This window comes from Tetrahymena thermophila, assembly GCF_000189635.1.
Source record: "Tetrahymena thermophila SB210 genomic scaffold scf_8254611, whole genome shotgun sequence".
Taxonomy (NCBI): Eukaryota; Ciliophora; class Oligohymenophorea; order Hymenostomatida; family Tetrahymenidae; genus Tetrahymena; species Tetrahymena thermophila.
Genome location: NW_002476381.1, coordinates 385,378 through 407,519, shown reverse-complemented (window position 1 = coordinate 407,519; position 22,142 = coordinate 385,378). Strand labels below are relative to the sequence as shown.

The following is a 22,142-nucleotide window of genomic DNA, read 5'->3' as shown; positions in this document are numbered from 1 at the left end:
TTAAATTTTTAACCACAATCTACTTTTTAAATATCAAATATTTTAGCTATTCTTACTATTTTAGAGGTTATCATTTATTTTAGCTTTATTTTTGATAAAAAATACATGAATTAACTATTATTATTACAATTTTATATTAATCTTTCATTTATAATTTATTTGACTATTTTATTTATTTAGATTCAGTTTTTATTGATGAATTTATTAGTTGTTATGATAAAAACTTTTTTGGGATTACTCAGTAAATAAAATAGATTTTTTCATAATTTTTTTATTTAGATGATTTGCTAAATGTCATTATCTTACAAATTAAATCTTTTAATTCATCAATTCTGTTGATATAATAAAAATTCATATTAGACTATTCTAAAGATAACTCTAATTATTTGTTTTTGAAAATCATTTTTTATTAAAGATTATTTTCCTATAATATATTGATATACTAAAAAGCATAGAAATACTCTAATCTCTTTTGTTTTTAAATTTTTAATATTAAAATTATGTTCAACAAAAATTTTGGTATAAAAAATAAATCCTCCACTAAGTAAAAAATCTAATTACTGTTTTTATTTAAGGAATTTCCTTAATAAAATAAATTTTAGTTATTTTTAGAACAAAATTGTTATCTTTTTTTTTGTAATAGAAATTAATATATAAATATTTAGTTTATAATAATTTAAATAAATTAAAAAATTTAATTTTAAATACATTTTTTTAACAAATTTAATAATATTTAATTTTTAAAAAAGTGTCTCAAAAATGTTGGGAGGTGCTATATTTTTTCAAGGTGGTTTTTTCATTTTTATTATAAATAATCATAAATGGCGTAAATCTTTTGCAATTAATTTATGGTTGTAGAAAATTTTAAATTGAGCATGAATAATTTAATAAAATATGATTATTAATAAACTACTAAGATAGATTAACACATTTGTATTTTCCTTCATTTTTAAATATGTTAGTGCTTGGAAATGTATTAATTTATTAATTATTCAAATATATTTATGCTTTTATAATTTAAATAGAATAAATCATACTTAGTTTTTTAAATTAGTAACAAAAAAATTAATAACTTCTTAAAAACAAATTAATTAACTTTTGTAAATAACAAAAATTAGATTAAAATAAAATAAATAAATAAATTGAAAAGGAATCAATAAATTTCTATAAAATATAATCATTATTTTAAAAAATGTCTATTTATTAGATTTCATTCTATGGTTAAGCTTAAATTAAATTTCTAGGTTTGTTATTCGGAATAATGTTATCGTTTAGCACTGGTGTAAAAGCTTAAATTTGCTAAAATTTGCTTTAATAGCTCCCTATACCTAAAAACTATTAAGGTATTAACTAAGTAGAATTTAATTGTTAATAATGATATTTTTAAATTATAAAGGGTATTAGTGTATATTAGATTCACAAAACAATATCATCGCAAATTCTGTTAGTAGAATATATATTACTAATTAAAATTTCTAATTTATTGACTCACAGTTCGCTTAAGGCAACTGCGGCGAATAAATTTTGATGAATCCTAACCCTGAATTATAATATAACGACATTTTATTTGATTTTAATGGCAGTTCAGGATAGATAATAGCTTATGCTTAAATAAGCTACGATAGTAATTTCAACTTATAAAATGGAAACTATCCTCAACTTGTAGGTATACTAGTTTATCATAGAAATGGAGATTCATACTTAAATAAAGAAGTTCCAATTAGTTAATAAAATTCTTAATAGAAATGCCAGAGCAACTATTATAAACAATCTTAATATTAACTAATTTCTATGTCACCTGATACTTCATACTTTACTTTTTAAACATATATGCATCCTGGAAATATTCCTAGTATAATATCCAATTTGTAAGTGATGGTCTACTTCAAAGTAATATTCTAATTTTAACTTTTTTTAACAATTACCTTTATTAATATTTTGCTTCATTCAAATTGATTGTAATAAAGTTTTAGAAATTTCTTTGATACAGAATTTTTATTTCATTTTCTTGGTAGAATTTACTGTTTAAAAATAAATTTAATTAATAATCAATCAATTCATATTTTTTTCAATTTTAATAATAAATTATATATTTAAAATTGAATAAATTTCCTACTTAATTTACAAATATTTCCATAAAAAGCATTAAACTGTCTTAATCATAATATTAAAAAATAATTACTTTATGTATAAATGTCTAACATTTTTTTAATAAAAAATAAAATTTGGTAACAATAAAACAAATCATGTATTTTTTCAATATTAATAATAAATAGCTATTATTTACTATCTATTTTATTTTTTGAGATTTGACCATTTTAGAAATTAATGTAATTCTTCCCTCATATGTAAAGACAACTTTTTATTTTCAACATTAAATAAAGGGAAATTCTATATTCAATTATAAAAATAATATCTCATTCAAACTCTTAGAAAGGAGTAAAGACATTAATATAACAAAATAAAAAATAAATGAATGATTTTTTTCAATCTTTTTAAATAAAAAAATATGAAAATTGGTCTTAATTAAAAACAATATTATTTTTTTATTTTAATATATTAATAGTGCCCAATAGGTTGTTCACAATGTACTAATACAGGAATATGTTCTGCTTGTGTAACAAACTATACTATAAAAAATAATTATTGTTACATTAATTGTAACTCAAATTAATATGCAGTAATAATTGATCTTAATTCTACCGAGTAAAAATGTTAATCATGTGACCCATCATGTTTAACTTGCTTTGGTACCGCAGTTAGTTGTACTTCTTGTATAAATAATTATTTTCTTAATAATAGCTAGCAATGCTAACAGTGTGACTAATCTTGTTTGAATTGTACTGGTGACTCAAAAAGTTGCACTGTATGTGCTAACAGCTATTATCCACTTATTACTGGATAACAAAAGAGTTTCTACTAATGCTTTTAGACATGCCCTGATAATTATTTTTTAAATAATAATTAGTGCTAATAGTGTGATTAGTCTTGTTCAACATGCACTGGAAATTCATAAAACTGCACTTTGTGCTCAAATGGCTATAATCCTTTATATGCTTCACCTACAGATTAAACCTTTAGATGCTATTAGATATGTCCAAATGGTTATAATCTTAAATAGAATTAGTGTTAAACATGCCTTTAGTTAAGTTCTTAGTTTTGTTAAAACTGTGCTACTACTTGCAGATCTTGCTAAAAAGGTCAGACAAACAATTGCCTGGATTGTTATTAGACGATGAACCTAAACGGGAGTACTTGTGTATGTAAAAATAGCCAAGATTAAAGAAATAACTTTTACTAATGCAGTTACAATAATTTTGCAGTCGTTTAAGCAACATTCGATGGTAGTTCTCCTACTTTGATATTCGAGTTTGGATCGCCTCTAATTCAAATTAACAATTTATAATGCAATTAAGTATTTGATTCAACTACTTTAAACTTGCTAGGTTCAAATTCAATTTGCAAGATTACCTCAACTTAAATAATAGTTACTCTTAGTAAATATTACAATTTAATTTTTAATTTAATAATGTATTGTTAAAAATATTTTATTAGGTAATGATGCTACAATTATGGTAAACTCAACAATTAATTTTAATACTTAAGCTAATGTTCTTCAATTCTAAGGATATTAAAATCCAATTGATACTATTTATTTAACATAAGTGGTATAGCAGCTAACAGCTACTCCTTCAGTTAATGTTTAATATAATAAAATTGTTAATTCATGTGATGATATTTTATTTTAGGTTTAAAGTATTTAAAATGATGCACAAAGAGGTTTCCTTTAGTTATAGTGGAGTCTTACTCCATCTTAGAGTTTTGATGATTTGACTCTGTAAGATTTAAACTCGCTAATATAAACAGCTAATAATCAACAAAGTTAAATATTATTGATAAACAAGTATATAACACCTCCAGATACTTCTGTTTCAATAAATTTATAATACACATTGAAAGTTTATTAGACTAACACATTAGTATTTACAACATTTAACTAAAAAAGTAAATAAGTGATTATTTAAAGTATCTAAAATAAATACCCTCCTATATACAGGTAAATAATAAATCTAAATTAATTATATTACCAAATTTTTAGAAAAAAAAATTTTTTGAATTGATATTAAAAATGAGAAATTATAATCTATGTATGAATATTAATATTTTTTATTCTTCTTTTAACGTATAATTTTTTAAATATTAAGCTAAAAACAAAGATGATGATAAATATGAAATAATTTTTTATTTAAATAAAAATATTTAAAAGATATATGGACCTTCAACTTATTTTTTCTTTTTTTGTGTAAATATGTGATCAGTCAGGAGCTAGCATTACTCAAGAGCCTTTGAATATCAAAATTATCTCTAATAGTATGCCTTTTCTTAACTAAACTTAAGATAAATTTATAGGACAACAAATAGAAGTATATGTTAAACCTTATTCAATTCCTTAAGGAACTATATTAGATATTTAAGTAATATTTTTATTTATTATTTTAAAATTAAACTGCTATATTAATAGGTTTAAGCTTTACTAGATAGCAATGAATCTATTAGCTCATCTTAAAATGTTTCAATAACTCCTCAATTATCCAATTTGTTTATTGCTATTACTAGTGGTTTAGATGGGTTAGTGAATTATAAAAGTCAATATGTTATAACAGGATTAGCCATAGATTATGAAGTTTAAGAAGTCACATCACCATAGGGGATATAATTAACTTGGTCTTGTTAAAATTTAGGCTAATCTAACGGAAGTGTATAGTGTTATGACTACTTAAATTAAGTATATGTACCTCCATAAAATGTATTAAATGTTACTATTGAAGGAGGAACATTCAATCCTTACCAAAGCTTGCAATTTACTCTTACAGGTAAGAAAGATACTAGAATTTCTAAACAAACAGCTCTATTAATATTTGCAGAGATAGATATTCCTCCCTTATATATTTAGTTTGATGATCCAACCTAACTTTAGTAAGTGAATATCAACGATAACATATCTGCAACATTAATATATGGTTCAAATGTATCTTCAGATATTCTCACATACGCAGGTGCTGTTTTATATAACAATAACGTTGTAGGAATTATAAAGTTTGACTATTATAAAGTCAAATTGAGAATTTGGGATTATTTTTCAAACTTGAATTAAAATAATCCTATCATCTAAATTAGATTTACTGTTTACAACCCTGCTAACATAATGCCTAGTTTAAGTGTTACCAATTTCAACATTAATTTACCACCTTAAAAATGTTCTCTTTCTGTAAGTCCTGTAAATGGAATAGCTCTTCAAACTAAATTTACAATTTTATTCACTGGATGCACTACAAGTAATAACCCTCTCACCTACTAATTTTTTTATTACAACCAAATCAGTGATAAAGAATCTGAGATTTAAAAACCATAAAATATTTTGAGAAGGCAAATTTAAGATTAAAGCATATCCCATTAAATAACAACTACACTTCCATCAGGAAATTTATTAATAATTGGTTAGGCTATGGATTCATATTTAGCTGTTTTCAATTCAACAATATAGCTAAATGTTTTTCCTTATTAACAAAATGAATAATTATTGTTGAACACTATTGATTAATCTATTAAAAATATAATTACTTTACCAATAAAAAATAGCATCCTTGATTTATGTGTTATTGGAGAAGAAATATCGAAAAGTAGTAGTCTTTACTCACTCCCATCTGTAAATTTAAGAAAGATGACATTAATATCATCTATATTTAGTTTGTCTAATTAATTACCAAGCTCATCATTTTTATCAACATTCGCTAGCAAAGTAATATCATAGCTCTAATCAACATTATTTTCATCTGATGATTCATAAAATTCAAGTGTTTTAAGTCAAATAAACTCAGTTTTATCAAATCAGTAATAACTTATTGCTAATAGTACCAGCAACAAACTTTTGGCAAATAATGATATTGTTCTTCAAAATATAATTGACTCTTATAAAATTTTGAATGCAACAACAAAAAGTGTTGATACAATTAATACTTCTTACAATATTTTACAAACTTAAATGAATTTATCAGATAAAATTGGTAATTTACTTAATTCTATATCTCTTCCTAATTCAGGATAATTTTAGCTTCAAGGTAATCTAATTTCTTTAAATTGTGAGAAAATTACTTCTAAAAATCTTCAAAAATACTTTTTTGATGATAGTTAATCTTAGCAAAATGATTCAAGCATTTATAATATAGTAATGACCAACTACTCTTAAAACCCTTTTGCATAAACATATGGTTTTTAAAGCTATGTGAATTAGCTTAAAAATATCACACCTGATATTTAAATTTCTATGAATCCAGTAATAAAGCCTTTAATTGAAAATACCAGTAATAAAACAAATCTAAATTAAAACAAAACATTGCAACTTTCTTTTCCTAATGTAAAACAATCTAAGTATAATTTTAGTTGTATACAATAGCAAGATGCTTAATCTAGTTGGTCATCAAATAACTGCGAAATTATTAATTCTAAACAGATTGGAGGATATTATTGCATTTGCTAAGACTAAAAACCAACAACTATTACTGAAGATTTATAAAGCGTTCTAAATAATAAAAATATACAAACAGCGTTTGGCTCTTAGGGTCTGTATAATATAACTCACTTTACAGATTTTTACGAATACGTAATCTTTTGGATTTTAAGTTTAGTTACTTTATTGCAAATAGGACTGTGTTATGTTGGTAAAAAATTAGATAAAAAGTAATTTAATATCTAACGTGAATCTTAATAGTCAAATATTATTTATCCATTACCCTAGTAGATAAAAGATAACTAAAAATAATAATAATAATAATCTAACTAATATTAAGAACAACAATCTCCTTCATTATTTCCATAGTCACCGGTATTCTAATCCAAATCCCAAAAGGTAGAATAGTTGATTCAATAAGATTTAATACTAGACAGCTAAATTAGCTCTTAATCAAAAGTACCAAGTTAAATAGACAAAGAAACTAATTATATAATGAACTGGAATATTCCTTAAAATTCGAAAAGTATATTTTTTTCATCAAAGCAAGTAAACTAGTAAGTAGAATTGAATAAATAAAACTCAGAAATAACAAATGATTGTAAAATTAATCAAAATATATTTGAGAACAACTTTAATTAAAAGATGGAGCAAAATTATTAGGAAAGTAAACTCGAAACTTAAAATAATAATTAAAATCAAGAAAATATTAGTTAAAATAAAAATGAAGACTAAATTATAAAAGAAGAAGAAGATAAAGTTTTAAAAAATAGAGAAATGTTATAAAAGTTACTTAAACTATCTTTTGTTAAAAGAATCTTAGTTTTTCATAACTTCTTTAACATTTTCTTCATACACGATGAATAGCTCTCTAGGGCTTTAAGATTTACCATTTTTTATTTGAGAGTAGTGCATTCGCTAAGCATATCAACAATATTTGATTAGTAATATGATGAAGCATAGATGATCATAGTTTCGATCATAAATACTTCAATTATAGTCATTAGTGTGGCATTAATTTAAACTTTGTATAAGCTAAGAAAAGTAGGAAGAATAATTTCATCATTTCTCATGATATTTTTAATTGCTCTTTACTATTATATTTTATTAGCAGTTATTAGTGGTTAATCTGAACAGAACTCAAACAAAAAAATATCTTCTTTCTTTATCATGTTTGGATTTGATTTGATTTTTGTTTCTACTTTTATTTCTTTGATTAACGTGATTGTATTAACTTTAGTTGCTAAGTAAGTTTAAAACAAATTAATCTTGAAAATGTTTAATTTGTTAAAGATTTAAGATACAATTTAGAGGTTAATTATATGAAACATTAGAGTTTTTTAAGGTAAAGTAGCGAGATGTGTAACCCACAGCAAATACTTCATGGTCTAAATCAATTTTCTTTGAGCATTTCATAAATATACTTGATAGTTTTTAATTTTTCTTCACCTGAATTTTTGTAAAGTAAATTTTATTAAATTCTACTTTATTTAATAGTTATTTTGTTTTATTAAAAATAGTAATCAAATTATATTTAAATTAAATTATTTCATATTGATATTCAAATACTATTTGTAAAAACACTATTTTAATAATTTTTATATTTAAGTTAGTATGTAAGAAAAGTAATATAGTTAAAATTTTAAAGATAATTTTTTCGAATTCATTGGAAAGCAAAACAACTTAAACAGTTCTACAAAATTATTTTTCAATAAAAATTGTTAATTTTCTTAATTAAAACATCTCACTTATTTTTTTAATACCAAAATTATGGTATAAAAATAAAGAAGCTCTTTTAATTTCAGTATTAAAAAGGTTAATTATCGAATATTTTTATCTTAATAATAGTAAAAGCTGTGATTAATTTTTATAATTTATGTCTCAAATTTAAATTAAATATATTAAAATTTGAGATTTCATTTTTAAATTTAGTAAAAACAAATAAGTTGACTAACAAAAATATTAAAGAACTTTTTAATTTGTGTTAGAGCATTTATATCAAGTTGACAGAACCTTTTTAATTCTATATTATAATTATATTAATTTTAAGGAAGGATTCATAAAGTGGAGATTATAAATAAATTAAAGAATAAAAATGAATTTAGCTTTAATAATTTCTAATTGATTATTATATTTTAATAATTGCTTTAAAATTTTGGTTGATCAATAAGAATTTAATAATCTCAACCATTATAAAAAATAATGGTATTTCGTTCCAAGCTTATATAAAAAATTATTTTTACCCTAATTAACTTCAATTTAGCAATTTTGAGTATCTTAAACAAAAATAAAATTTTGTTATAATTAAAATAAAATTATATTTGTAATATAATTCAAAGATCATTAAATTCTTTTTATTAAAAATAAAATTTAGACTAGATTGGTTGATCATAAATATTTTAACGAGTAAATAAAATCCCTTGGCTAAATTAATTATTTAAAAAAAAAATGTTTATATGATACATAAATATTAAAGTTATACCAAATAATTATTAATACTTTCAATTTTATATTAATTTTTAAATTTTAATTCTATTTTTAAATTATTCTTAAAATTCAAACTAAGCTATAATGAAATAAAGTATTTAGTAATTCTTTCAAAAAATTGATTAACATATTTAAAGTCTTATAAGATTCTATGCTATTTAATTTTAGAATAATTTACTTTTATAGTTTAAAAGTATAAGAATTTTTATAGTTAAAAAAAAATATTTTTAGTAAACTTTATTTATCTTGTTTAATTTATTAGTAATTAACTAAAAATATTTGAGTATTTATTTTTAAATAATTTATTTGAATTTTGACTTATAACCTAGTTTTTAAGTATCAAATATTTTAACTACTCTGACTACTTTAATTGTTATTATTTATTTTAATTTTATCTTTAATAAATTTATACATGGTTTAATTATTATTTGGATAATTTTATATTAATCTTTCTGTATTTTTATTGCTGGTTTAACTATTTTATTTATTTAGAATCAGGCTTTCTTTGTAAATTGATTAATTCTTTGAAAACAAATTTTTTTGGGACTACTCAGTAAACTAATGAGATGTTTTCCTAAATTTTTTATTTAAACCATTTATAGTATTCAATTATCTTTTTACTTAATCTTATAATTCATCAATTCTGTGGATATTATAAAAATTCTTATTAGACTATTGTAAAGAAATATCAAATTAATGGTTTTTGAAAACCATTTTTTATTAAAGATTACTTTCTTTTAATATCTTGATATCCTAAAAAATATAGAAATGATACTCTAATCCCTTTTGTTTAAAAATTTTTAATATTAAAATTATGTTTAACAAAAAATCTTCAATTAATATTTTCAAAAAATTTGAAACTAATTTTTTTTCAAAATAATTAATTCAGGATATATGGTACAATTATTAAATTTTGATTAATTAAAATATTATTTTATTTACTTAGTTTTCTTAGCTTTATATGAAGAAATTATAAAAAGGACCCAAGTTACCAATTATATGATAATTAACTTTCCATCCTAAAAAGCTATTATTTAAATATTGAGAAGAAAAATCAATGTTTTTAGTATTCAAAATTTCAAGCATCTTTAATATTTTATCTAGAGACATTCCTATACCATGATCTTTCACTGTTATTTTTATTATGTTAGATACTTCCTATTCTCCAAATAGTAACTCAAACTATATCTTTATTTAATTTAAATCTAAAACTTTATCTTGTAAATAAAACTCATCAAAATCATTGCTTGAATTAGATTGCTAATTGTTAAAGCTAGATTTTGAATCTTCTTCTTATATTTAGATTTGTTTTATTTTTTATTGATTTAGTAATTATCCATTTGAGTAAATGTCTAAATTATTACTATTAAAAATTTGATTATAAAAATTAGATAAGCTTTTTTAACTTGAAGAAATTTATTTTTTAGTTAGTTTATTTTACATTATTATTTAGTCAAATTCATTCATATTTTTTAAGAAATTACTTTTTACTTTTTCTCTTGCCTAAAATTATATAGAATTTTCAATTAAATTAATAATTAATTGCATCAATTTTTCTGCTTATGTATTTATTTAAGTATTTGAATGACATTTTATGTATGAAATCTAGATATCAATTTCTTTCAACTTATCAGCAAACCTTTAAATAATTTAATCTTTTAAATATCCTATTTATATTTATGTAACTTTTAAGTTTTAAAAGCTTTTATTAAACTAATTTTTTATTATCTTAGCTTAATCTTTATAATTATATATTTTATTATAGCACTAAAGTATACTTGCTTAGACAATAGCTTAATTGTTTATATTTTGAATAACATTTTAAAGTTTATCACCTATATTATAAAAATAAATATATTTATTAAATAAATAAAGTAAAGTGGGTAGTTCAATAAGAGAATGGAAGATTTTCATCATCTATAATCTTAAAAATGTAAAATCTTTCAGATTTAAGAATGAGCAATTTGATTATTTTACCCACTGTTAAATTTTTATGTTTTTATTTTAATAATTGTGGAAAAAAATAAAAATTAATTATTACCTAAATATAAACAGAACTAAAAAAAAATTTATTTATTATCTTTGTCAATTTTTTATAGTACATTAATTCTTTAATAGTCATTTACTTCTTCTATAACTAAACAACAATAAAAATCAGTTTGATTCTAAAATGTAGAGGCTTTTATTGACAATTTTTATTATGTTTATCCTTCACTCTTTTGATATAAAGCATAAAAAAATGAACCTTCTAGATAATTATTGGCAGCATCCATATTAGCATCAAAACTAAGACCTCTTTATTATAATTAACTTAATTTTTCTTTTAATAAATTAGAATTTTTTATATCCTTTTAATTATTTGATAAACTATTCTTAAATATCTAAATTATCTTATTTTCAAGAGTATTCTTTTATTTTTAATCCTTTTAAGCTAATTTTAATTAATTGAATATATTTTATTGAATATAATGTTCATTTACTTAATACTCATTACATTCTTCAATGCGGTTATAAATTATAGACTTTCTTGAGAATACTTTGAAATCACTAGGGTTATTAAAATCTAAAAGCTTTTTAGCTTAATCATTTATCATATCAAGTTTAATTTCATTATTTTTTTCATCATATTTAATAGTTATTATACTTTAAGAGATAAATTTTTTTATTATTTCAGACCATTCTTTTTAAGAAAACTAATGCAAAAATATTTATCTCTTATTCCTTTGTATTAAGTAGAGTGTATACATCCAGAAAAAGAATTACACCATAAAAATATACTTGTAATTAGAAAATTCGCTATTCCATATTGCACATATAATTCTATTTAATAGCAAAGTTAAATAAAAAATAAGATAGTTGTAAATAATAAAAAGTTATTAATTCAATATAAAAGTCTTTAAAGATGATATTAAAAAAATGAAATAGCTTACATAATATTGGAAGCCGTAAATTATGAAATCGTTAAGAGAAAATTAGGACTTAAGTATGCCAATATAGTTTTTATACAAATGTATGATCCTCCAATATAAAAAGGATAGTATTTATCTTCAGTATAATTATTATCTTACAAAACCTTAATTTGCATATAAATCACAATTGTGCTTATTAGGCTAAGAGTATTAATCCAGATGTTAAAATATTATGAATATTTATTTGTAACAAAGCAAAAAATAGAACAACCTCCTATAGATAACAAACTAATCAATATTCCTGTTAGATTATATATATATATAGATATAATCAATGAAGGAATATTGATCATAACAACATACCATATAAGTATCCTCTAAAAAATTTTATTGTATATTTTAGTAACTTCTTTTTAGTATTTACATTCTAATTTATGAGACTAAAAGCTTAGAGATATTTTGTTCATTATTAATTATTTAATTAAATTGGATTTAGTTACTTTAAATATGGATTTTATACTTATTTTAAATTTTTCTGAGTATATGTAGAAGTTTGTGCTGAATTTTGTAGATAATTAAATAATGATTAAATTCTTTTTGTTTTTTTTAAGAAATGTTTATTAAAAAAGTGTTAATATAAAAAAATTGATACTTTCTAAATTCTTATTAACTTTTAATCATACAAAAATAAATGTTTAATTATATATATTTATTCAATTTATAATAAATATAATTTTTAGTGGATATTATATTGCTTATTATTCACCTTTATATCTTAGTATTCGCTTTTAAAAATTAAATTAATTTAAATAAATTTTTATTACCTGCCATATTTTTCTTATCTAAACGCAACTTAGAATTTTACATAATTTTAAATTTGCTTTTTTAAATAATTATGCTTACACATGAACTATTAATCGAACTAACATTTTTTAACTTAATAGCATAAAATTAATTTTTATAAATTTATTTTATATTGATTTTGCAATATTTTTAAAATAACCTTCTTTTCTAAGTTTTTTAAAAATATGATTATATTATATGTTATTATTTATTTTAATTTTATCATTAATAAACTTGTACATGGTTTAGTTATTATTAAGATAATTTTATATTAATCTTTCTGTATTTTTATTGTTGGCTTGACTATTTTATTTGTTTAGAATCAGGTTTTCTTGGTAAATTTATTAGTTTTTTGAATACAAAATTTTTAGGGACTACTCAGTAAACTAATTAGATGTTTTCCTAAGCTTTTTATTAAAACCTTTTGTAATATTTGATTATCTTTTAACTTAATCTTATATAATTAATCAATTCTGTGGATATTATAATAATTCTTATTAGACTATTCTAAAGAAATCTCAAATTAATGGTTTTTGAAACCCATTTTTTATTACAGATCATTTTGTTTTAATATCTTGTTATCCAAAAAAATTTAGAAGTGATACTCTAATCCTTTTTGTTAAAAATTTTTAATATTAAGATTATTTTTAACAAAAAATTTTCAACTTCCAAATTTTATATTTTGAGCATATTTTTTGTAATTTTTATTAATTTTTTTGAATCTACACTATTTAAAATCTAAATAAATTATCATTAATTTTTGTAATTTACTATTTATAATTCTATTTTAAATTAAAAATAAATTTTATTTTTCTTATTAATAAAATTATTTGCTTAATCACTCATTATCAGCAATCAATCATTTTTAAAATAACAAATTCCTCTTAATAATTTTTTTAAATTTTTGATCAGTATTAAATATTCTTAATTAACCAATTATGCTATTTTGAAAGCAGTTTTCTTTTTTCAGATATTCTTCACACTTTTAAATGTGGTTATAAATTAATTATATATTTAAATCTTATGTTAAATATATAGAAGTAAATATTATTAATCTATTAATATTTATTTTTAGTTTTTGTTTTTTAGAGCTTTAAATTATATAAATATTTCTATAGAAAAATAATAAAAGCATAAATAAAAAAATACTTTTTATACAATTTCTTAATTTGTTTAATTATCTTTAATTTGAAATAAACATTTTTTGGACATAGATTTTAAAATTTTGAATGAAAGAATTTATTTATTTTATTTCTTAATAAATATCTACATTTTTAATTTTTTAAATATTATTAAGATGATCTTTTTTTTATGTTACACTTAAAAATATAAAAAATAATTTAATATTTTTTTATTTTATCACTAATAAATATTAATAAAATCTAATTTTTATTTCAAGGTACTTTTTCATTTTTATTATAAATCATTAGAGATCATAAATAATGTAAATCATATAAACATTAATTTTTTTTGTAGAAAATTTTAATTTGAGTATAGATAATTTAATAAAATAAATTATTAAAAAGAGTTACTATTAATAAATGTGAATCTTCCTTCATTTTAAAATATGTTTGAGTTTGGAATAAGTGTATTAGAATGTATTATTTTCTTTACGTTTTATTGAAAAAAAAAGTAATTACTTCTTAATATCAAATTAATTAATTTTGATAATAAACAAAAAAATAGATTAAATTTAACTAAGTAAATTGTAAAGAAATCAATAAAATAATTATTGTTTAAAAATAATGGCTATTTATTAGATTTTCCTCTATGGCTTAGCCTAAATTAAATTTCTAGGCTTGTTATTTGGACTAATGCTAATGTTTAGGAATAGTGTTAAAGCTTAAATTTGTAAAAATTTGCTTTAATAGCTCCCAACACCTAAAATTTATTAAGGTATTAGCTTAGTAGATTTTAATTATTAATAATGATATTTTTAAATTATAAAGGGTACTAGTGTATATTAGACTCAGAAAACAATATCATTGCTAATTCTGTTAGTAGAATATACATTACTAATTAAAATTTCTAATTTATTGACTAAAAATTCTCTTTAGGTAACTGCAACGAATAAATTTTGATAAACCCTAACCCTGAATAATAATATAATGATGTTTTATTTGATTTTAATGGTAATTCAGGATAGATGTTAGCTTATGCTTAAATAAGTTATGATAGTAATTTCTACTTATAAAATGGAAACTATGCTACCGAAGTAGGTATACTAGCCTATCATAAAAACGGAGATTCATACTTAAATAAAATAGTATCAATTAGTTAATAAAATTCTTAATAGAAATGCATGAGCAATTATTATAAGCAATCTGAATATTAATTAATTTCTTTCTCAACTGATACTTCATACTTTACCTTTTAAACATATATCCATCCTGGTAGCCTTCCTGGTATAATATCCAATATTTAAGTAATGATCTATTTTAAAGTAATATCCTTAATTTAACTCTTAAATATTAATTATCATTATTAATATATTTCTTCTTTGAAATTTACTGGAATCAAGTTTTAGTATTTTCTTTGATGCATAATTTTCTATATACTTTTCTTAATAGAATTTAAAGTAATCAATTCATATTTCTAAAAATAGATAATTACTTTATTCATAAATATCTTATATTTTTTTAATAAAAAATAAAATTTTATTAAATAATAGAAAATGTATTAAATCCAAAATAACTAATAAATTGATATTTTTTACTTTTTTTTTTATAATTCTAATATTAAATTAAAAAAAAATTTCCAAACAAATTCTTAAAAAGGAGCAAACACATTAAAATAAAAAATTAAAAATAATCAATATTTGTGATCAATATTATCAAATTAAAAAAAATATCTTAATTGCTATAAATTAAAAAGTATATTATTTTTTTAATTATATAAATAAATAGTGCCCAATAGGTTGTTCACAATGTACTAATAACGGAGTTTGTTCAGCTTGTATAACTAACTATAATCTAAAAAATAATTATTGTTATATTAATTGTAACTCAAATTAATATGCAGTAATAATTGATATTAATTCTACTGAGCAAAATTGTTAATTATGTGACCCATCATGTTTAACTTGTTTTGGTACCTCAGTTAGTTGTACTTCTTGTATAAATAACTATTTTATTAATAGTAACTAGCAATGCTAATAATGTGACTAATCTTGTTTGAATTGTACTGGTGACTCAAAAAGTTGCTTTGCATGTGCTAACAGCTATTATCCACTTATTACTGGATAGCAGCAGAGTGTCTACTAATGCTTTTAAACGTGCCCTAATAATTATTTTTTAAATAATAATTAGTGCTAATAGTGTGATTAGTCTTGCTAGACATGCACTGGTAATTCATAAAACTGCACTTAGTGCTCAAATGGCTATATTCCTTTATATTCTTCACCTACAGATTAAACCTTTATATGCTATTAAATATGTCCAAATGGTTATAATCTTTAATAAAATTAGTGTTAAATATGCCTCCAGTTAAGTTCTTATGCTTGTTTAAACTGTGCTGCTACTTGCAGATCTTGCTAAAAAAATCAAACAAACAATTGTCTGGATTGCTATCAAACAATGAACTTAAATGGGAGTACATGTGTATGTAAAAATAACCAAGATTAAAGAAATAACTTTTACTAATGCAGTTATAATAATTATGCTGTTGTGTAAGCAACTTTTGATGGTAGTTCTCCTACTTTAATACTCGAGTTTGGATCGCCTCTAATTCAAATTAACAATTTATAATGCAATTAAGTATTTGATTCATCTACTTTAAACTTGCTAGGTTCAAATTCAATTTGCAAGATTACCTCAACTTAAATAATAGTTACTCTTAGTAAATATAACAATTTAATTTTTATTTAAATAATCAATTTTTTGAAAAATTAATTAATAGGTGATGATGCTATAATTATGGCAAATTCAACAATTAGTTTTAATACTTAAGCTAATATTCTTCAATTCTAAGGATATTAAAATACTATTGATACTATTTATTTAACATAAGTCGTATAGCAGCTAGTAGCATCTCCTTCAGTCAATGTTTAATATAATAAAATTGTAAATTCATGTGATGATATTTTATTTGAGATTTAAAGCATTTAAAATGATGCACAAAGAGGTTTCCTTTAGTTTTAGTGGAGTCTTACTCTATCTTAGACCTTTGATGATTTGACTCTGTAAAATTTAAACTCATTAATACAAACAGCTAATAATTAACAAAGCTAAACATTATTGATAAGCAAATATACAATACCTCCAGATACTTCTATTTCAATTAACTTATAATACATATTGAAAATATATTAAACTAACTCATTAACTTTTACAACGTTAAACTAAAAAAGTAAATAAGTGATTATTTAGAGTATCTAAAATAAATACCCTCCTATATACAGGTAAAAAAAAAAATCTTAAAACCCAAATTTTTAGAAAAATTTTTTTTGAATTGATGTGAAAAATGAGAAATTACAATCTCTTAAAGAACGTTATTTTTGTTTTAATTATTCTATCATTGTGTAATTTTTTTAAAATATTAAGAAAAAATGAAGATAATGATAAATATGTAATAAATTTTTATTTAAATAAAAATATTCAAAAGATATATGGACCTTCAATTTATTTTCTCCTTTTTTGTGTAAATATGTGATCAGTCAGGAGCTAGCATTACTTAAGAACCTTTGAATATCCAAATTATCTCTAATAATATGCCTTCTCTTAGTTAAACTTAAAATAAATTTATAGGACAGTAAATAGAAGTAGATGTTAAGTCTTATTCAATACCTTAAGGCACTATATTAGACATTTAAGTAATATTTTTATTTATTATTTTAATATTAAACTGCTATATTAATAGGTTTAAGCTTTACTAGATAGCAATCAATCTATTAGCTCATCTTAAAATTTTTCAATAACTCCTGAATTATCTAATTTGTTTATAGCTATCACTAGTGGTTTAGATGGGTTAGTGAATTATAAAAAAGAATATGTTATAACAGGATTAGCTATAGATTATGAAGTTTAAGATGTCACATCACCATAGGGAATATAATTAACATGGTAATGCTAAATTTTAGGATAATCTAATGGAAATTTATAGTGTTATGACTACTTAAATTAAGTGTATGTACCACCATAAAATGTATTAAATGTCACTATTGCAGGAGGAACATTCAATCCTTACCAAAGCTTGCAATTTACTCTTACAGGTAAGAAAGACACAAGAATTTCTAAACAAATAGCTCTATTAATATTTACAGAGATAGATATTCCTCCCTTATACATTTAGTTTGATGATCCAACCTAACTTTAGTAAGTGAATATCAATGACAATATATCTGCAACACTTATATATGGCTCAAATGTATCCTCAGATATTCTCACATACGCTGGTGCTGTTTTATATAACAATAACGTTGTAGGAATTATAAAGTTTGACTATTATAAAGTCAAATTGAGAATTTGGGATTATTTTTCAAACTTGAATTAAGATAATCTTATTGTTTAAATTAGATTTACTGTTTACAACCCTGCTAATATAATGCCAAGTTTAAGTGTTACCAATTTCAACATTAATTTACCACCTTAAAAATGTTCTCTTTCTGTAAGTCCTTTGAATGGAATAGCTCTTCAAACTAAATTTACAATTTTATTCACAGGATGCACTACAAGTAATAATCCTCTCACCTACTAATTTTTTTATTACAACCAAATGAGTGATAAAGAATTAGAAGTTTAAAAACCATAAAATATTTTGAGAAGGCAAATTTAAGATTAAAGCATATCCCCTTAAATAATAACTACACTTCCATCAGGAAATTTATTAATAATTGGTTAAGCTATGGACTCATATTTAGCTGTTTTCAATTCTACAATATAGCTAAATGTACTTCCATATTAATAAAGCGAATAATTATTGTTGAATACTATCGATTAATCTATTAAAAATATAATTACTTTGCCAGTAAAAAATAGTATCCTTGATTTATGTGTGATAGCAGAAGAAATATCGAAAAGCAACAGTGTTTACACACTTGCATCTGTAAATTAAAGAAAGATAACATTAATATCAACTATATTTAATTTGTCTAATTAATTACCAAGCTCATCATTTTTATCAACATTCGCTAGCAAAGTTATATCATAGCTCTAATCAACATTAATGAATTCTGATGATTCATAAAATTAAAATGTTTTAAATCAAATAGACTCAGTTTTATAAAATCAATAATAACTTATTGCTAATAGTATCAGTAATAAACTTTTGGCAAATAACGACATTGTTCTTCAAAATATAATTGACTCCTATAAAATTTTCAATGCAACAACAAAGAGTGTTGATACAATAAATACTTCTTACAATATTTTGCAATCTTAAATGAATGTATCAGATTAAATTGGTAATTTACTTAATTCTATATCTCTTCCAAATTCAGGACAATTTTAGCTTCAAGGTAATCTAATTTCTTTGAATTGTGAGAAAATTACTTCTAAAAATCTTCAAAAATACTTTTTTGATGATAATTAATCTCAGTAAAGCGATTAAAGTATTTACAATATAGTTATGACAAATTATTCTTAAAACCCTTTTGTATAAACAAATGGTTTTTAGAGCTATGTGAATTAGCTTAAAAATATCACTCCTGATATTTAAATATCTATGAATCCAGTAATAAAGCCTTTAATTCAAAATACTAGTAACAAAATAAATTTAAACTAAAATAAAACATTGCAACTTTCTTTTCCTAATATTTAACAATCTAAGTATAATCTTAGTTGTATTCAATAGCAAGATGCTTAATCTAGTTGGTCATCAAAGAATTGCGAAATTGTTAATTCTAAACAGATTGGAGGATATTATTGCTTTTGCTAAGACTAAAAACCAACAACTATCGCTGAGGATTTATAAAGTGTTTTAAACAATAAAAATCTACAAACAGCGTTTGGTTCTTAGGGGTTGTATAATATAACTCATTTCACAGATTTTTATGAATACGCAATCTTCTGGATTTTAAGTTTTGTTACTTTATTTCAAATAGGACTGTGTTATATTGGTAAAACACTAGATAAAAAGTAATTTAATATCTAACGTGAATCTTCATAGCCACATATTATCTATCCACTACCCTAGTAGATAAAAGAAGTTTAATAATAATAATAATCATAATAATAATAATAATAATCTAACTAATATTAATAACAATAATCACCTTAATTATTTACATAATCACCAATGCTCGAACAAAATGTAGAATAATTGATTTAATAAGATTTAATTCTAGATTAATCAAAAGTGTAAAATTAATTAGATAAAGATATGAATTATATAATGAATTGGAATATTCCTTAAGATTCAAGAAATATATTTTATTCAATAAAGCAAGCATAATAATAAGCAGAATTAAATAAATAAAATTTAGAAAGAATAAATGATGATAAAATTAATCAAAATGTTTTTGAGAACAATAGTAATTTAAAGTTGGAGTAAAATGATTCTGAAAATAAATTAGAAACTTAAAATAATAATTAAAATCAAGGAAATTTAAATCAAAATTAATATGAAGACTAAATCATAAAAGAAGATAAAATTATTAAAGAAGAAGATAATATAGTCTTAAAAATTAGAGAAATATATTAAAAGCTACTCAAAGTATCTTTTATTAAAAGAATCTTAGTTTTTCATTATTTCTTTAGCATTTTCTTCATACACGATGAATAACTCCCTAGGACTTTGAGATTTACAATTTTTTATTTGAGAATAGTGCATTCCCTAAGCATATCAACAATATTTGATTAGTAATATGATGAAGTATAGATGATCATAGTTTCTATTATAAATACTTCAATTATAGTCATTAGTATAATACTAATTTAAACTTTGTATAAGCTAAGAAAAGTAGGAAGAGTAATTTCATCATTTATTATGTTATTTTTACTTGCTCTTTACTACTACATTTTATTAGCAGTTATTAGTGGTTAATCTGAAGAGAACTCTAACAAAAAAATATCCTCATTCTTTATCATGTTTGGATTTGATTTTTTTGTTATTTCTGCTTTTATTTCTTTTATAAACATTTTTGTATTAACTTTAGTTGCTAAATAAGTTCAAAACAAATTAATCTTAAAAATTTATTATTTTTTAAAGATTTAAGATACAATTTAAAGGTTAATTTTATGAGGCATTTTATTAACTTATTTAAATTTAAAAATAAAAGTGTCTTTTCCTTAAAAGGTGAGTGATCAATCAAAGTGATTTAATAAGCTTTTCTTCTTTTTAGAAAATAATAATTAATACTGATAAATTAAAAAACTATTTTATAAAGAATATTATCAAAACATATCAATATATTATTATGGTTAATTATCTTTATATCTATTATATATATTATATTTTTGTTTTTGTTGGAACAAATTTAGCAATAAAAGAAATAATGTATTTTTTATGATAGAAAATAGTCAATATATTGTTAAAACAGATAATTAGTATAATTGATTAAGTCTCTGTTATTATAGAGAAAAATAATAAATATATGGAAAAAATGTTATGTTAAAAAATAATTTTTAAAATTTAATAATTTTTAAATATGTAAATTGCAATTCTACAATATGTAAAATAAATGACTGGAATCAAAAGATAATATAATTTTAGCTTTATAAGCAGTTATAAAATTTGTATGATATTAACAGTAAGATGTTCTCTCTCCTGTATTCAATATTACCTAATTATGGTGATCAGGTAGTAAATTGAAAATAGTATTAAAACTTCTAGAGATATATATTTATCCCAATTTTTTAATAAGCTACTTTCTAATTGAAATTCTGTCTTTAGATTATCAGCAGCTATTTCTCTCTTGAAAAATATCAATGTCTTATTTAATTTTGGAAATCCAATCATAAATTATTGATAGATGGATTGTGAGTCACTTAGAAATCTTTGTTGCAATTGTTGTTACTCTATGATACATACACAACTAAATATTTTGTCTTTTATTATATTTTTGGGTTAAAAACCATTTTCAAAGTCTTTTTCTTAATCATTTAAATACACAATTTAATTCCAAAAATCTACCTAAAAATTAAAATTCAAAAAGTATATTTTTCAAATAGAATTTCATTATAATATTGCTAATCCAGGTATTGAAATTCCGCTGACTGGATACTTAATGTCAGCGGAATTTCAAATAGATTTTATTTAAAATTTGAAAGCTAAGTAGCTTTCTTGCTTTTTTTATTTTAATTTGTCAGAATTTATCAGATCTACTGTGATTTTATTAAAAAGAAAGGCCTTTTAATTTTTTGTGAAAAATTAATTTTTTTGCTTTAATTTTAAGACTCTTACTTCTTACCTCACAACCCTTTCGTTTTCCAAAATAGGGTTTTACGATATATATTTAA

At 21.2% G+C, this 22,142-nt stretch overlaps 4 protein-coding genes across 4 annotated transcripts; 2 read left to right on the top strand and 2 right to left on the bottom strand. All coding sequences in view use genetic code 6, as the record gives it.

The window, feature by feature from the left end:
• Window positions 1-1,261: 1,261 nt before the first annotated feature.
• TTHERM_00482390 (REJ domain protein) lies at window positions 1,262-7,834 on the top strand (the record flags this gene model as incomplete). Its single annotated transcript, XM_001017451.1, has 6 exons — window positions 1,262-1,343; window positions 1,397-1,890; window positions 2,567-3,497; window positions 3,556-4,057; window positions 4,268-4,475; window positions 4,523-7,834. The coding sequence occupies 6 exons, from the start codon at window positions 1,262-1,264 to the stop codon at window positions 7,832-7,834; spliced, it is 5,529 nt and encodes a 1,842-aa protein (XP_001017451.1).
• Window positions 7,835-9,545: 1,711 nt separating this feature from the next.
• On the bottom strand, window positions 9,546-11,589 carry TTHERM_00482380 (hypothetical protein; the record flags this gene model as incomplete). The annotated part of the gene is made up of 7 exons (XM_001017450.2): window positions 9,546-9,569; window positions 9,617-9,778; window positions 9,938-10,358; window positions 10,437-10,498; window positions 10,774-10,830; window positions 11,122-11,426; window positions 11,490-11,589. The coding sequence occupies 7 exons, from the start codon at window positions 11,587-11,589 to the stop codon at window positions 9,546-9,548; spliced, it is 1,131 nt and encodes a 376-aa protein (XP_001017450.2).
• Window positions 11,590-12,617: 1,028 nt separating this feature from the next.
• Window positions 12,618-13,291, bottom strand: TTHERM_000481390 (hypothetical protein; the record flags this gene model as incomplete). Its single annotated transcript, XM_012797953.1, has 2 exons — window positions 12,618-13,149; window positions 13,197-13,291. The coding sequence occupies 2 exons, from the start codon at window positions 13,289-13,291 to the stop codon at window positions 12,618-12,620; spliced, it is 627 nt and encodes a 208-aa protein (XP_012653407.1).
• A 1,201-nt stretch (window positions 13,292-14,492) lies between these two features.
• On the top strand, window positions 14,493-20,925 carry TTHERM_000481380 (REJ domain protein; the record flags this gene model as incomplete). The annotated part of the gene is made up of 6 exons (XM_012797952.1): window positions 14,493-14,643; window positions 14,697-15,190; window positions 15,654-16,584; window positions 16,645-17,146; window positions 17,350-17,557; window positions 17,605-20,925. 6 exons carry the CDS (start codon window positions 14,493-14,495, stop codon window positions 20,923-20,925), a joined length of 5,607 nt encoding a protein of 1,868 aa, XP_012653406.1.
• Window positions 20,926-22,142: the final 1,217 nt, after the last annotated feature.